This window comes from Plectropomus leopardus, chromosome 1 (genome assembly GCF_008729295.1).
Source record: "Plectropomus leopardus isolate mb chromosome 1, YSFRI_Pleo_2.0, whole genome shotgun sequence".
Lineage (NCBI taxonomy): Eukaryota > Metazoa > Chordata > Actinopteri > Perciformes > Serranidae > Plectropomus > Plectropomus leopardus.
The window spans coordinates 20,589,661-20,605,307 of record NC_056463.1 but is presented as its reverse complement, the minus strand read 5'-3'; the positions used below and the strand labels follow the sequence as shown (position 1 = coordinate 20,605,307).

Genomic DNA, 15,647 nt, shown 5'->3' with positions numbered 1-15,647 from the left:
GTGATCTGGCTGTGGGGGAATATTGTCTGTTCATTAAAGATATCTGACATGATGATAAGTGACTCTAAACTGATAAGCATAAATTCATCGTTCAAAACCAATTGACAGTGGAGTTGTGAGGCATAAGGTAACAATAACATTAAAAAATAATGTCTTAATTTTCATCCCTATCCACTATCAACAGTATCAATAATTTATTGACTGCAGCAATTCCTGTACAACAAAACACCTTCTGTACATTAGTGTAGACCAGTTTCAAATCATGGGTAAGAAAAACTAGCAATATTACTAATGATCTAATAACAACAATACCATTATATAATAATATGAAACTGATAATGCAGTACTCATTATGCATAGTGAGTAGTTTTATTTTGGATACTTAAAGTTCATTTTGCTGCCAATACTTTTTTTACTTAGGCAAAATTTTTGAACGCAGGACTTTAACTCACTATAGAGTATTTCTGGTGTATTAATATATAAGCAGTATTTAAAGGTCCAGTGAATTGGATTTAAATGTATCTATTGGCAGAAATTCTAAACGGTTATCACGACTATGTTTTCTTTAGTTCATGAATACCCCAAAATAAGACTCGTCGTGTCTTTGTTCCTTTAGAATGATTTTCTTGTGTCTACATAAGGAGACGGTCCCCTCTCACAGAGTCTGCCATGTCATTTACAGGAGCCCAGAACAGGCAAACCAAACGCTGGCTCTTGATAGGCCCATTCACAATTTAGCATTTTCACCTTGTTCACACAACACTGTATGATACTGGCCACGAAAAATACTAACTGCCCCACACGAGAGATGCTGCCTGCTTGGCAAGAAGTCGAATAACAGGCATGGATCATTAGAAAATTGTAAATGTACCAATCACATTAGATTTTGCCGTATTTATTACAGGCTATCTAACATTAGGTAGCAAGCTAACTTTCTGTGTGTGTGCGTGTGTCACAGCCGGCACTGCCCATATTCAGCATGAATATCGTCTCTGCATTCGTTGATGTGTAAATGTACCCTAAATGTTGTAATTGAAGTGGTTGAGAAATTGTTTAAGGTGGATCTAAGTTTAACTATTTTATATGGTGTTTGATATTTTAATCTCCATTTATACATAATATGCAGATGATCCTGTGTTTTGAGTGTACAATCCTAATCTGAAAAGTGACTTGTAACTACGGCTGTTATATAAATGAAGTAGAGTAGTAAGTAGAATATTTCCCTCTGATATGTTGACTTAAAAAATTAAACATACTTAAGTGGATGTACCTTAAATTTGGGTAAATGTACTCAGTTACTTTCCACCACTGCGTAGTTAGTGACCAAGCTTTTGATAAAAGAAACATATTTTGTTCATTGCTTATAAAAACTGTGAAATAGACTATTATGTAGTAGATATATATTTTGCAGTTATTAGACTTCCGTGTAAAGATTTCCGTGTAAAGCCATAACAGATATTGTTGAACTGTGACATGAACAGTAAGTCCCAGTTCCTCTTATTAGCCACTCCTGCTGATAAGAAGGGCTCCACCTGTCCCAGCCCCTACGAGGCCCCTCCCTGAAAGTCCTGCTCTCTCAGTTCAGGAGGAATAGACAAGGGAGGCAGCTGAAATGTGGCCCGACAGGTCTGATGGGAATGCAGAGAGAGAGAGAGAGGCAGGCAGAGAGAGACAGAGGGGCAGGGAGGCTGCTGAGTGACTGACAAGCCTGTCAACCAGGTGGAGTTAGGAGCAGTCCAGCAGGAATTAAGACAATGACATAGTTGTGTTTGTGTTGCTGAGTGTGTTACTGGATCACACCTGATCACTTCACTGACAGAGAGGCAACTTCAGGGCCCTGTTGACTCCCAACTCCAGCACCAGCACCAGACTTGACAAAGTGGAATTTCCCTCCTCTTCCCTGGCTGGAGCCGGGGGCAGATGGTCGCTCTGAGAGTCTGAGCAAAACTCAGGAAGGAGCAGTGAGAGGAAGGGTGGGAGGAGGTCCGGAGAGGGAGAGGGAGAGGAAGAGAAACGAGGAGTGGACAGAAGAGGAGACATGCTTCGCTACGGTTCAGGACGAACTGTTTCCACCACCACCACCACAACAGAGGACTCTCCAGAGTCTTCAAGTGAGGTAAGAAGTCCCAGAGAAGTCAGGACACTGAAACTCTTCTCTGTTTCCCCCTTTTCTCTCCCTCTATTCTCCTCTGTATTTTGCAAACAGTCCAGTGTTTTTTCCCCTCCCTTTGCTGTTTGTCCCCCAATGCTTTTAACTCTGTAGCCACTTGTTTCTTGTCTGTATACAGTGGGATCAATGTTCCCAGTCCCAGCTAACACTTTCTGTTCATGTTTGTGATAGGATGTGTTCACTTACAGGAGCATGTAATGGGAGCTGAGCGTGTAGGAGGCAGGGCTGTCATGTTTATTTGAACAGCTCTCTGATAAAACAGGCCTTTGTACTAAACTGGCCTTTAAACGTATTCCCATTGTTTTATAATGATGAAAGAGCCTTGGTAAACTGAGTATGATCTGGGTTCATAACTGCAGTGATATGTTTTAGGGGAATATGTTGAAATCAATTCTTTAAAAATTTTTAATTCTACTTTTTTGTTGTTTGTTACACAAGAAGTCACTCACTGTAATGTAAATATTACGTTGTAGCCGTAAGCATTTTCAGAGCATTTACATAAACTTTGTTTACAGCTCTGTTGCCATTGACTATAAACAAACCCATAGTGAACAGTTAAGGTGTGTGAGATCTGTTCTCTGCTACAGCTTCTGCAGGGGTTAAACTTTTTGTCCACCTGCCACTGTGTTCGGTGGATTTTAAAATCTACCCACCATTAAATAGATTACTACTTTTTTGGCTGGAGAGTAAAGCAAATCTGTGGTGGAAGAAATATTCAGATCTTTTACACAAGTAAAAGTAGCAATACCAAATCGTAAAAACAGTCTGTTGGCAGTAAAAGTCTTGTATTCAAAATTTTACTCAAGTGAACTTGACAAGCATGACCATCAAAATATACTTAAAAGTACCAAAAGTAAAAGTACTAATTATGTATAACGGCTGATTTCAGTAAAGACTTTTATATAATTGTTTAGAACTGTTGATGCATTGATTGTACATCACTGTACTGTAATGCTGCAGCTGGTAAGAGGGGGGCTAATTTTAACTACTTCAAATACTTTTCATATAATTTTCCTAACTCCAGAAACTTAAAGTTTTATCTTAATCTATTTTGTATTATTATTCCACGTCTGAAAAGTAACAAAAGAGAATGAAGAGTACAGTGGTTCCCTCTCAAATGTAGTGGAACCGGAGTTTAAAGTTGCAGAAAAATGGAAATACTTAAGTACAAGTGCCTCATTATGGTACTTAAGTAAATTTACTTAGTTACATTTCAATACTGAGCAAATCTAGCAGCCACTTGCATATTTTACCAGCATTTGACTCATGGCTATAGCAAAATTCCAGCCCTGGTTTAAGTGATTCAATGTCAGCTCCTCTACATTTTCACATGATGACATAATACAAACATTAATTTGCGTGCAGAATATGTTTCATTTGCTTTTTGTCTGTTTGTTTTTCTCAGAGGAGGATCAGACGCCTTCGCTTAACTCTACACGCGGGAGACAATGGCATCAAGGAGCCAAACACTTCAAACTCAGACACAGTAAGTCGTGTAATTCTCCCTCATTGAAATTCTGCAATTAACCACGCTGCATCCTGCTACATCCTGCCTATAAGTCTTGCCTGACAGCCCTATTTAGATAGGTAAAGGTTTTAATGAATGGAGTTTAATCAAACCACACACACAAAGGCACTCTAAAAAGTAGTGATGTGGAAGAATTATAAGCACTGAAAATACAACACCAATTCATCATATAATACAAATAAAGAGCCACAGAGATTTATGTGTATTTTATCATCTGGACCAGTTACACAATCATGGCAGAAGGGTGTGTGCGCATGTGATAATGCACCCACAGCTGTTTCACATTTACTTCAAAGCTCAACTCTGACTCGGTGTAATAAATCTATTCCATACAATAGAAAATATTTAAACTGCTAAAGACACAATATCTGACATCACATGAGACACCTGAGGCACAGTGAGAACTCAAACTAACTAAACAGACTTGGCTCAAAAAATTTGCATGTTCTTACATAATTGCATAATTACACTCTCCATGTCTGTTAGTGCAGATTGTGACTGTGTGGATTATGATTGGGAGTCTGTGCTGCAGGCTGTGCAGGTGTTTGCTGTAGGTGGTTCTGCCCCTAGCTTTGTTTGTGTTCAGGATCTGTTGGTCCAGAGGCTGATGCCAGCGTTTGACAGCGAGAGTTTGATAAGTGTGAGAACTTACTGTTGGCACTGAGAGGGATTTTGGTTCTCAAAGCGCAGAATCCTTACAGAAACATGGTGGTATGTTTTATATGAACCTTGGCCAGGGTGTATGGTATTCGTCTAGTTAACATACCTCAACACTCCACTCTGATAGCACGCTGCCGCAATCTCTGACTGTGCTTCCCTTGGGAGGGTGTGACCATGCCTATTGGAACTGATGACAGAGGACAGTCTGGTCAAGAGTGACTACAACGTGCAGAGTAACACACATGTGCTCAGTGATGACGTGTACTCCAATGTGTGTTTAGTGCGGACGTAAACTCTGCACCCCTGCAACTGTGCAGCTTGTTCTCCCTAACCACAGCAGCAGCTCTAACAGCTCAGTGGCACTGTATCAGACAATCAACTGAGGCCTGAGGTGCAATAAAGGGGTGGGAGGAAATGGAGTACAAACACAATAGTAAGAAAGGCCTTTGAGGATTAATAACATTATGGGAAATTTACTTTTTGACATTAATACCCAGAGTTAGCACAAAGACAGGAAAAGGGGAGACTGGTGCCTACCAGTACCTCTAACTGACATTTTTTAATAATATATTTTATCTTGTTTGTTTTATAACTACAAAAACATGTAAAACTGAATATTTGTTGTTTAAAGGCAGGGGGTTATGCACAATTAATGAGCTTTAGATGGTTTATAGTAAGATCTAAAAGTTTCCAAAAACAGAAGAGCGTGGTGATGCTGGCCTGGTCTTTTTTACTCAAAGATATTGATTCACACATATTCCCTGAGACACTTTAAGGGCCATCTCTTTTAAAACACCTACTTCCATCCTAACAATCAACATCTGCATTGTCGTTATTTAAAAAAAAAAAAAAAACATCTGAAAACGACTCTAATTTTGAAAAAATAAGATAAAAAGATTTATAACACTTCATGGATTTCTTTGTCACACATTTTTTTTGTAATTTGTACATATATATCAGTTTTGTGTTGCTGCTTAGTCTTGAAGTGCTGATTAATTATGCATTACTTTATTATTTTTTTTTTTTAATATGATCATTGTCATGGAATGGGAGGGGTACTTTCTTCATAAACCATTTTTGGTCTCTAACCTCTCCTGCACAGTGTCCTTCCATCCCTTTTTTCATGCTTATTGTCATTTTTAAAATATAGATATATGCAGTGGTGAAGGAAGTATTTAGATCCTTTACTTAGGTAAAAGTGCTAATGCCACACTGTGAAAACACTCTGTTACAAGTAGTGCTCTGAAAACGTAGAAAAGTATTATTAGATAAATGTATTTAAAGTATTAAAGGTAAAATTGCCCAATGCAGAAAAATACTTTTAAAAAATCAAACAAAACACACACTCATCTCTAAATAGTTCCACAATTAATTAAAAAACAACTTTAAAACAACTTAAATGTTTGCCCAATTGCCAATATTTTTTCTCTGACAACCAGCTAATTGATTAATCAACTGTGGCAGTTGTGGTTGTCTATTTCAGTAAATGTAGTAAAGTAAAAAGTCACATTGCAGCTTCTAAATAATCTCGAAACAGCCGCGCACACACAGCCGTGGTAGATATGATAGCATCGCTGCATTTGGTTGTACTCACTGTTTGTTTTCATTATCCAGCTGCTTTGGGTGCAGGTTGGTTTGCAGGATGTGTGGAGAGTTGCTGGGTGAAGCTTTGGTGATTTGTCTACTGTCGCGTCAAAACGAAATTATAACTCCAAACAAACTTCCCAGAATAAACAGACCTTTATAAAAACAAAGCTCAAATCAACGGGGCGATAAACGAAGTCACCAAACAATGACTAAGATTAACCAAACACGAGGCGTTTAAAGACTGACTGTATCCTCTTGGCGTCTTCCCTGCTCGACATTTTGCACACCTGCCTTCAGTGAAAGGGTCCTGGCATGCCAGGTCAGGTGACGCATTCAAATGACTCAAAGAAAATAGTAAATTATATGTGCTTGGTAGAGATGGCCCAATTAGTACAATACTTTGCTCTGAAATTAAGTGGAGTAAAAGCAGCATAAAATAGAAATACTCAAGTTAAGTACCTCAAAATTACAAGTGTATATATAATTTGCATGTGAAACTAGTGCAGAGTGGATAAATCATAACTTTCAAGCCTCTTCAGGGGAATATCAGGGTTCAAGAGGTTAAAAACTCACCTCTCTGTGTCCTCTTCATGTGCTCATTGTGTATTCAACGCTGAGCTTAGCACTGTGCAGGTGCTGCTGCAGTAATCGCTGTTACATATGACTGTTATTGTTGCAACAGCATTTAGTTAAATGTTCAAATGTGACACAGTTGAGAAGGTCTACATTTTTATCCCAGTAATTTGGACATGTCCACTTTTTTCATTTAGCCAGTGTGCTTAAATTTCCCCTGTAAATTGCTCTTAGATGTAATCTGGAGGTCAAATGTAGGTCAGTGGCACTTTTTTTCAGTGTGTGACCATATGGGAAAGTAAAAGGAAAAAGGGACAACGTGAATTTAATCAAGGGGGAAGGAAATGACGGAAACATCCTCGGCCTGAGAAATCCAGAGATATTATGTTTCAGTAGAAAAGCTGGTTAAAGTGGTTCTTCATCATAAATTTAGAATGGGTGTATCCTGCAACCTGACACATCATGAACACAATCCAACTGATGACTATGGCCTGGAAAAGATGTAATGCATTTGAACCATGACAACCGCATGCACACAGAGGACAGACACAGTTGCTACATATAGAAGTTTCTACATCATTGGATTTTATCTCCACAATGGCTGAAAGCCTCTTCAAAGTGGACATGATTCAGTCGCATGTAATACATGAGAGGGACTTTGTGTTGTTATTTCAAATGCAACTTTTATTGTTTGTGTCAGAAATGAGAAGCTAATTCATTCAGTCAAGTCCTTTGCAATGCAGTCATATGATAAAGCAATTAAAGTAAACAATTACATAGTAACATGACAATAGACTGACAAGTAATTATTTCAAAGGAGCGTTTCTATAGTTTCATGTTCACATGATTCAGGCAATCAGTGACTTCTGTGCGGAGGTAATGCTCCTCAAGGCTACAAAAACAAAAGAAATTCTGTTGTCCTTTCCACTGATGTTAAACAACGGCTGCAGTTTCGGCTACAAGACGCAGGCAAACATTGTCCACCACTGTTGTCAAACATTGGCATTGTAAAATTCAAAGCTGGAGTGACAGCACACAGAGCATTGTTATTCAGAGCTCTCTCTCAGAGACGGAGGCTGCAGTGTTGTTAAAACATAAAGATGGCTGTTCTTCCCTCCCATCTGCTGGAATTCACATCCGCCTATTAGCCGGCCCTCAACAGCACGTCCTCTGTAGATGAAGTGGTGGAGAAATGTGAGGCTCTGCTCTGTCCACAACACAACACTGGCATCTTTGTCCTAGTTGCTCCTCACTCTTATCTCTGAGAGATGTGGAGACCGATGCCTCTTTTACAGAATAATAGGTCTGTCTATCTATCTATCTATCTATCTATCCATCCAATGGAAAAGAAAAAAAAAAGTTTTATCTTTTGTTTCCCCCAGAGTATTACTTATGTAACAGGAGAAACCTGTGAAGCCCTCCCCATACCCACCGCAGGAACTCTGGATAACTATGTAAACATTGTTGCAGTGACATAAAACAAACAAGCTCAGCTTATACAACACTTCTTACATCCACATGCATAAAAACATTTTTAGGAATGATCTAGAAAAGAAATTCTAATAGTTAAATTAAGACAGTATAGAGTGCCTCAGGGATGCTGTTTTTCTAAAGGCTGATGTGGAAGTTAGCATTGGCGTGTGTCCTTGATAAAAAAAAAAAAAGGCTTATGGCCTATGCCTTTTATGATTTCTGAAGTATAAATACCACTGCCAGAAGTAAAAAGCAAACGTTAATATTTAAACGAATTACACCTAACATCACCACCGTGATGGGGCTGTGAGGCTGTGTTCAGCATGAGTTCATTCTGTAGTCTCATTTAGCCACTTGTTACCAAACCATTTTTTTAAGATCAAAAGCTTAAAAAATTCACAAGCGTGGCATTAAATGACAAATTTTGTGTCGAAGAAAAAAACAGGGAAGTTTCTTGAGCTAGAGTTAACTATAGACCTTATTTCAGGCTTCTGACCAAAAACCCATTCAAAAAACCCACTGACTTTGAGAAAAGGGAAACAGGAGATATAAAATGCTAACTAATTTCTGAGATTAAGGACTCATTACTGGGGCACTCTCTTGGGGCAAAAAAAAAGTTAAAATAGCAAACATCTGCAAGATTTGTTTGCTTGCATCCTGAGTCTTGTTGACCTTTTCTACAGTACACGTAACCAGAAATAATCACACTATTATTATTGCAATAGAAACTTTGCTTATTAGAAGGTGTCAAAGCTAAATTTTTGCACAAAATAAAAATTATGTAAATGTTTAAACTTTCCAGGATCCACACCTAGTCTGAAGTGAAATACCCACAACAGCAATCTTGAATATTTTTATTTTGTTTTGGTAGGCTGAGAAAGAGAAGACCGTCAATGGGACATGGAAGAAGAAGAATGGGCTGATCCAAAGAGAGAGGCCAGCTGGCAGGGAGTCACCCCAGCAGGTAGACAGCCACATCCAACACATGAATAATAGGCATGACACTGCCACCGCTTCAGCACGTGTGTCACCATCATCCCTCTGTAAAAACACGTTTCACGTCATTAATAATGTATTCATGGATGTTCAACATGAACAGATGCTTGAAAATGACTGTAACAAATTTGATGTCTCAGGTCTATCTAGTTTAATCAGTGAGGACAAAAGGCATTAGCTGCAGCCCTAAAATTTGCCTCCTTCACAGCAGCACTGAAATATTTAAAGAAATTGAATCTCTAAGCTTCAGCTCTGTAATGTATCTGTGCCCATGACTATAACTGTCATTTGTTATTTAGTTATTGCATTGTTTAAAATGCTGCACTTCTCCTCTGCTGGTGTGCATCTGTTTTCATTGGTCCCCCGGCTGCTGGAGGTACAATAGGCAGACATGGCAGCAGCTCATGTACTGGGTTGCAGAAACATGACACCTTCAATACACCCTGCACTTTTTTAGCTGTTTGTTCCCAGCCTCCTGTTTCCAGTGCTCAGCAGCAGTAGCGCTGGAAATACCTGATCAAGTGTGCATATGCAGGCATGTGCATCCACATGCAAACACACAAACATGGGATGCACTTGAAAGTGTGCATGTATGCACAGAAGCGAGCACACGAATACACAAGCACTATAATAGAAGAGGTCAGCCTCGGTGGAGGGTGGCTACAGAAACCTGACCTGTGAATCCTGTCTCCCTCAGCAGCTCGGAGATATGACCAATGGGGCGCCAGAAACCTCGCTGCAGCATCATGGGCCCAAAGTGTACGGCGTAGTGCAGAGGATGGGTTCGGACAGACAGCAGGAGGTGATGGCGCGCGAGTGGGCAGCCAGTCACCTTCAGGATGAGATGAAGTACATCAGGGAGGTGAGTGGAGACTAACACAACAAGCAGCCAGGCCTTCAGGTCGATGCATTATCTGTACACAGCTGTATGGGATGTTGTGTATATATCTGTATGTTGTGTTTACAGGTGAGAGATTCTTTGGAGAAGGTGAGAGAGCGGATGTACGGGCAGTTTGGAGGAATGCAGCAATCAATGCAGAAGCTCTCACAGGAAATCAGGGTAATGAATTATGTAAAACTGTGTGACTGCTCCAAACTCCCTCATCAAACTCCAGTCTCTGAAGCTGTGAATAAATCTGACTAGTGTGCCATGTGTCTCTGCAGGCTGCCAACGCACATCGCAGGAGTCTGGAGTCAGAGGTGAGGGTCCGGACTGCAGCCATGGAGAGCTTCGATCAGATGAACAGCTCCCTCATATCTTCTAACCTCAGCCTACAGGTAACAAATCAATGTCACTGAATCTGTGAGAATGTACTCCATAACAGCTGCATGTTGTCACAGAGGAAGCAGCTTGATAAGTAAAAGAAGTTTCCTTTGCAGAAATCCCTTCTGGAGAACTGTCAGAAAAGAGTGGACACTAGAGACGAGGTGAAGAGTTTACGAAGCACCTGTGAGAAAACACAACAAGAGCTCAGAGATAAAGAGAAGGAGCTGGCGGCGGCGCAGGTTGAAAACCAGACTTTGAGACTGCAGGTAATCACATATCGTTTTGTGTGTAAGCATACACTCACTCAATCACACAAACCCTTATGCATCCACAAAACATTACAGTGGAAGTACCTGCTCTGGCACATTCCTTAAGATACTGGTCACCCAGCTGGTGTGACAAATGGGTGCTCAAATGGCCGGATACAAAATGATCTGACAAGTTATTAACAGTAATATGAGAAATAGTCGATATAAAACTATGCTACAATCCTCTAGATGTGAGAACAGATTATCTCACTGCAACACATCAGCTGCATCTGTATCCTCTTTTCTAGTGTCAATATGGAGTAATCAGCCTAATTTTTGCTGTGAATGGTCCAGGTGGAGTCTGCACGGGAAGCTAACAATCAGGCGCTGCAGGAGCTCTCAGCAAAGCTAGAGCGGGAGTACGAGGAGAAGCTGCTGGAGGAACAACGGAAACACAGGGAGGAGATCGAAAAGCTACAGGTCTGCATTCTTTACACCTTATTCATTAACTCATCAAGTACAGTTTCAGTGCCAATAGAAACCAATGTCATGAGATGGTTACTCGGGATGTCTTAAATGTTATGGGTTTTACAAAAAATATGATGCAGTGCAATCAAATTAAGAACTGCAGTAAGGTAAGGTAAGGTAAGGTAAGGTAAGGTAATGTAACTATTTATACCCGTAGATAGATTAAGTTTACAGTGAGTGAGTCTGTCCTTTTTTACACATACAACCGACAGCACAGCAATTAACATGATAAAGTGACAACAGTGCTCAATGCTGAAAAAAGTAAGGAATTAAAACTAGACATGTAAAAGCAAGATAAAAATAAGAGTATAAAACCAATCAATAAAAACCATGGTAGGTAAAAACAAAATAGAAATAGAAATGTGCTGCCAGTAAAAACAACATTTAAATGTGCAAAGACCAATAAAAGGTCAATAAAGGATACTGAGGTTTTACTGTTTTACAGTATATGTTTACATATATGCTTAAGCATTCAAACATATATACATCTGCTCACACAGGCCCAACTTGATGAATACATCAGGCGACTGGAAGAAGCAGAGAGAAACATCAGGATTGCAGAGGCCAAAATTGCAGAGAGGGATCAGAGGATCATTGAGGTGGAGCGTCTGCTGGAGTGTATGGGAAAGGTAAGGCAAAATTTTAGCATAATAGAAATCAGTCTACACTTTTTGCAGATAATAAACCTTGAAATGAATAATGAATGAAAAAATATTTTTTACAGGAAAAAAGTCAGCTCTACAAGAAGCTGCAGGAAACTGAACAGCGACTCCGCTTGCTGGAGTTGACAGACAAAACTGATGCAACTATAGCCAAAAGGTACAAGAAAGTCCACATAAACAAACAGCGGTGTAATGAAATGAGCCCAACTAAAGGCCCATTCACATTTTTTTACCTGAGCTTTTTACTGTATCAAACAATTTTCATCAGCAGTTGGAGTTTACTATGTTGTCATCTAGTTGGCTCTTCATGATTACTAGTTCCATGTTACTTGAACAAGTACGACTCGAAAAAACTACGAGGAGGAGTTTGAGTTGAGACAGACTATATCAAGTTTAGAAATAAACTGTCAAGCTTAAAAAAATATCAGTTTTGTTTTAAAGGGAATTCAGTTGACATTAGAGTGCTGACATGAAGCCTCAGTAGCGCCAAAGCAGTTGTACTACTTCTTGTGCTGCAGTGCTTTTTTTCCCCTCTAAAGTTTGTTATTCTTGATCTGAGAAGCACGCAACCTGGCTGCACATTTCTGGGAAAGATAAAACTCAGTTTCACCTGGACTGAAATGCGTGTTAAACTGGTTCCTGGTCCTGTTTAGGTCCAAAGAACTGCAATCTGAATCTGTGGATCTCAAAGAGAGAATCAAACACTTGAACGACATGGTGTTCTGCCAGCAGAGGAAAGTCAAAGGAATGATTGAGGAGGTGAGTTGAGTTTATTCATCCGTGTGTGACAACGGATCTGTTCCTCCATCCTACTCGTGTTTTGATAAAGGGTGTGTATCAAATGCATACTTTAGCTTAAGTGGTAGATGTTTGTTTACCATCCAAAATGTGAATTAGGAACATATTACTTAATCTGACCCAGAGTCAATAAAGGGTAGGGCGTAGTGCTGGTTTGGATGCAGACTCATGATCTAAAGATAAAGGGTTTAGTGATTAAACGACATTATAAGAGCCTGAACTCAAAATTCAGTTTAACTGAAAACAATGTAAATTTTTTCGTATATATTGTCCAATAATATATAAACAGTGACTTAATTAATACAGGAATACTTCAACCACAAATGACCACTTGTATGTCAAATAGCCATGACATGTTACCTTGGACTCATGAAGAAAACTTTATTTTTCGCGCATGCCTCCTCAGAAAAAGGAAAACATATTGATTCAGCAAAAGTATATCAAAACATCCGTTTACCAACTCTTCCTTAACTAGTGCAGTATAATCCAAGTCTCACTTACCAAGTGGTATGCTCAGTGCTTCCCAAACACATACATGTTTACTAAAAATCCTTAGTATTGGAGTCTGATTTTGAAAAGAACACAGATAAGTTTCACTTTCAGTTCAGTTTTAAATATTAAGTTTAATATGTTTACTGTTTTCTGTGGAGGCGTGCAAGAAAAAACAAAGTTTTCTTCTTGAACTCAAGTCAACGCTGCATGACTAACTGATATAATTAGCACCAAATCACATAGCTATTTTCCAGGAAGCTTCCAAGAAAATTTTTAATAAATCAATATTAGAATCACAATATTTGATGAATAAGCTGAGCAGAGAAAGGATCTAACCATGTACATATGATAATTGTTTTAAATCTTTGATTTGTGAAGGTTCAATCACTGCGAGCTCAAGTTGCTCAGAAGGATATGTTCATCTCAGAGCTTCTGGACAGAATTGCAATAGTGGAGTGTGAGGTAAGAATAAAAGATACGCCGCCGTGTGTTTACTGTGTGTTTTAATTTTGGGTTGGTGTGGTGATCTGCTGCATGACTACAGTACAGATGATTGTTGGGGCTGCTGAGCACTCAACGCCTTGTGTGATTTCTTCGTGTCACTGCACCTGTCTGTCGCTTTTACATGTAGAGTGACTGGAGTCCTTTGCATGCACCTGACCTGACAGTGTTGTTTCCTGTTTTCCTCTTTCCTAGAATAATGAATTAGAAGACAAGCTGAAGTATTTTATGTCCACACAGAATAGACCCCGAGAGGTTTTGGAAACCAGGGAGATAGGAGTAGGTTGTGATCTACTCCCCAGGTAAGAAGCAAAGGTAGAAACACAAATTTAGAAGCATCAGATTATATTTGTTGCTTCATTTGAAGGTGATTTCTCACTCTGATATCTGATGTGCATCTGCAGCCATGAAGCAAAAAGGCATGATGTTGAACCTCTTGTTCATGAACCTACTCATCTCCATACCATGCAACACGCACCACCTGCTCAACCTCCACCACCAGTGACACCTACATCACCCACTCTACCTCCATCTCCCACACAACCCCTATCCCCAATACAACCTTCATCCCCAACACAACCTTCATCCTTCACACAACCTTCATCACCTACATCTCCCACCATAAATCCATTCCACTACCTTACATCACCCACCCAACCAAGGACGTTCAAGGCTAACAACCCTCCACCCAGCAGGCTGGAGTCCAGTTTACTGAGGTACACTCCTGTCCAGTACAGCCGCTACCTGCAGTCCAACCTCACAGTATCGAATGGGATGTTCCCCTACAGTTCCCCATCTGAATCTGAGACTCCTGCAAATCCGGTCCAGTCCGGGACAGATGAAGTGGACACAGACACAAACACAGACACACGATCAAGTCCTGAGGAATCCACTTCTTCCCTATCCTCTTTGCAACCAAGATCAAGAGCACCTCAAGTTTACACGCCGTTTATGAAACTCATGGAAATAACTGCAAAGTTAAATATAGATTGATCTTGAAGTAAGAGTTTGACATTTTAGGGGATACTTTTATTCGCTTCCTTGTCGAGAGTTAAATGAGAAGATTGATGCCTTTAAAACTCAGTCGTCTTTTTAGTTTTTCTTTTTAAAACTAACAGTTTGTGACACAGAGGTGATTTAGTCCTTTCTTTGTCACTTTGGAAAACATGGTGTAAAAAGTCAGATGTAGGTTTTCAGCGTAGCACTAATAATGAAATGTTGCTTGTTGTAGGGTGTAAATAATCTGATTCTCTGTAAAAAATATATTTTTAAGTAATGTACTGAAGGATTATATTTGTTTTGTTTACAGTGAATGTAGCCTACTTATGATGCTCGTGGAGCTTTGAGTATTCAGTCCTATATAAAGATTGAAACTGTATGTGTATTCCAATCATTTTATATCGGCTCTGTACAAATGACATGAATGTTATTTTCTTATTGTTGCATTATGTACAAAATATTTATTAACATGCTTTATGCCTTTGTATACAGCCTACTATCTGATACCGGTGGTGGGAGTGAATCTCTTTAAATTGGCAACAGGGTAATATAGTAATTTAATGTAAATTAAATTTCTGAACTGTTGATAAGACTGTTCAATCACTTTAAAGATAAATGGACCTTACTGAGGTGACTGCCATTCCTGAGCCACAGGCACAAGTATTACCCAGCTGTTGTCTGCACTGCCACAACTGTGTTTGAAAAAGCTTTATGATGTGCCTTTTCCTTAACGATACATATCAAACTGCAACTAATGGTAAGAGGCCAGTGTATCTTTGGATAAAATAAAAGAATTTACTGTATAAGTACAAACTGTGCAATTTGTACATTTTCTACAGCCTGAAGCCTGTATACTTATGACTACTTCCCTTTTGTGTATGTGGATCACTCTGTCTTAATTTATCACAGATGGTAAGAAACACAAAAAGGGCTTTGTACAGAGTTTCTCTTCCTTCCATTTCTAATAATTCAATTTCACACAAATATGTCACGCATCCCTACTGAACTCCAGATAAACTTATCAGGTCAAGGTCAGCGACTTTATCTAAGGAACTGTATTCTATCTGTACACGCCCAGTAAAAACTCTGCTATTTCACTCAACATATTATTAGTAATTATTGTAATTCTTATATGTTGCGCAATGAACACAGACCGATACAGAGT

General features: G+C 39.3%; 1 protein-coding gene across 4 annotated transcripts; it reads left to right on the top strand.

Moving 5' to 3' along the window:
* The first annotated feature begins 1,672 nt into the window (after positions 1-1,672).
* LOC121947864 (myocardial zonula adherens protein) lies at positions 1,673-15,295 on the top strand. 4 transcript variants are annotated; one of them, XM_042493143.1, is made up of 14 exons: positions 1,673-2,116; positions 3,576-3,656; positions 8,863-8,955; positions 9,688-9,849; positions 9,955-10,047; positions 10,152-10,265; positions 10,356-10,520; positions 10,857-10,982; positions 11,531-11,659; positions 11,755-11,849; positions 12,346-12,451; positions 13,361-13,444; positions 13,679-13,785; positions 13,888-15,295. In XM_042493143.1, exons 1-14 carry the CDS (start codon positions 2,039-2,041, stop codon positions 14,474-14,476), a joined length of 2,022 nt encoding a protein of 673 aa, XP_042349077.1. In that variant the 5' UTR covers positions 1,673-2,038; the 3' UTR covers positions 14,477-15,295. The 4 variants fall into 4 exon arrangements, with proteins under 4 accessions (XP_042349077.1, XP_042349238.1, XP_042348995.1 ...); XM_042493304.1 differs by having other exon boundaries at positions 9,685-9,849; positions 13,724-13,785; XM_042493061.1 differs by having other exon boundaries at positions 1,674-2,116; positions 9,685-9,849.
* The last annotated feature ends 352 nt before the right edge of the window (positions 15,296-15,647 follow it).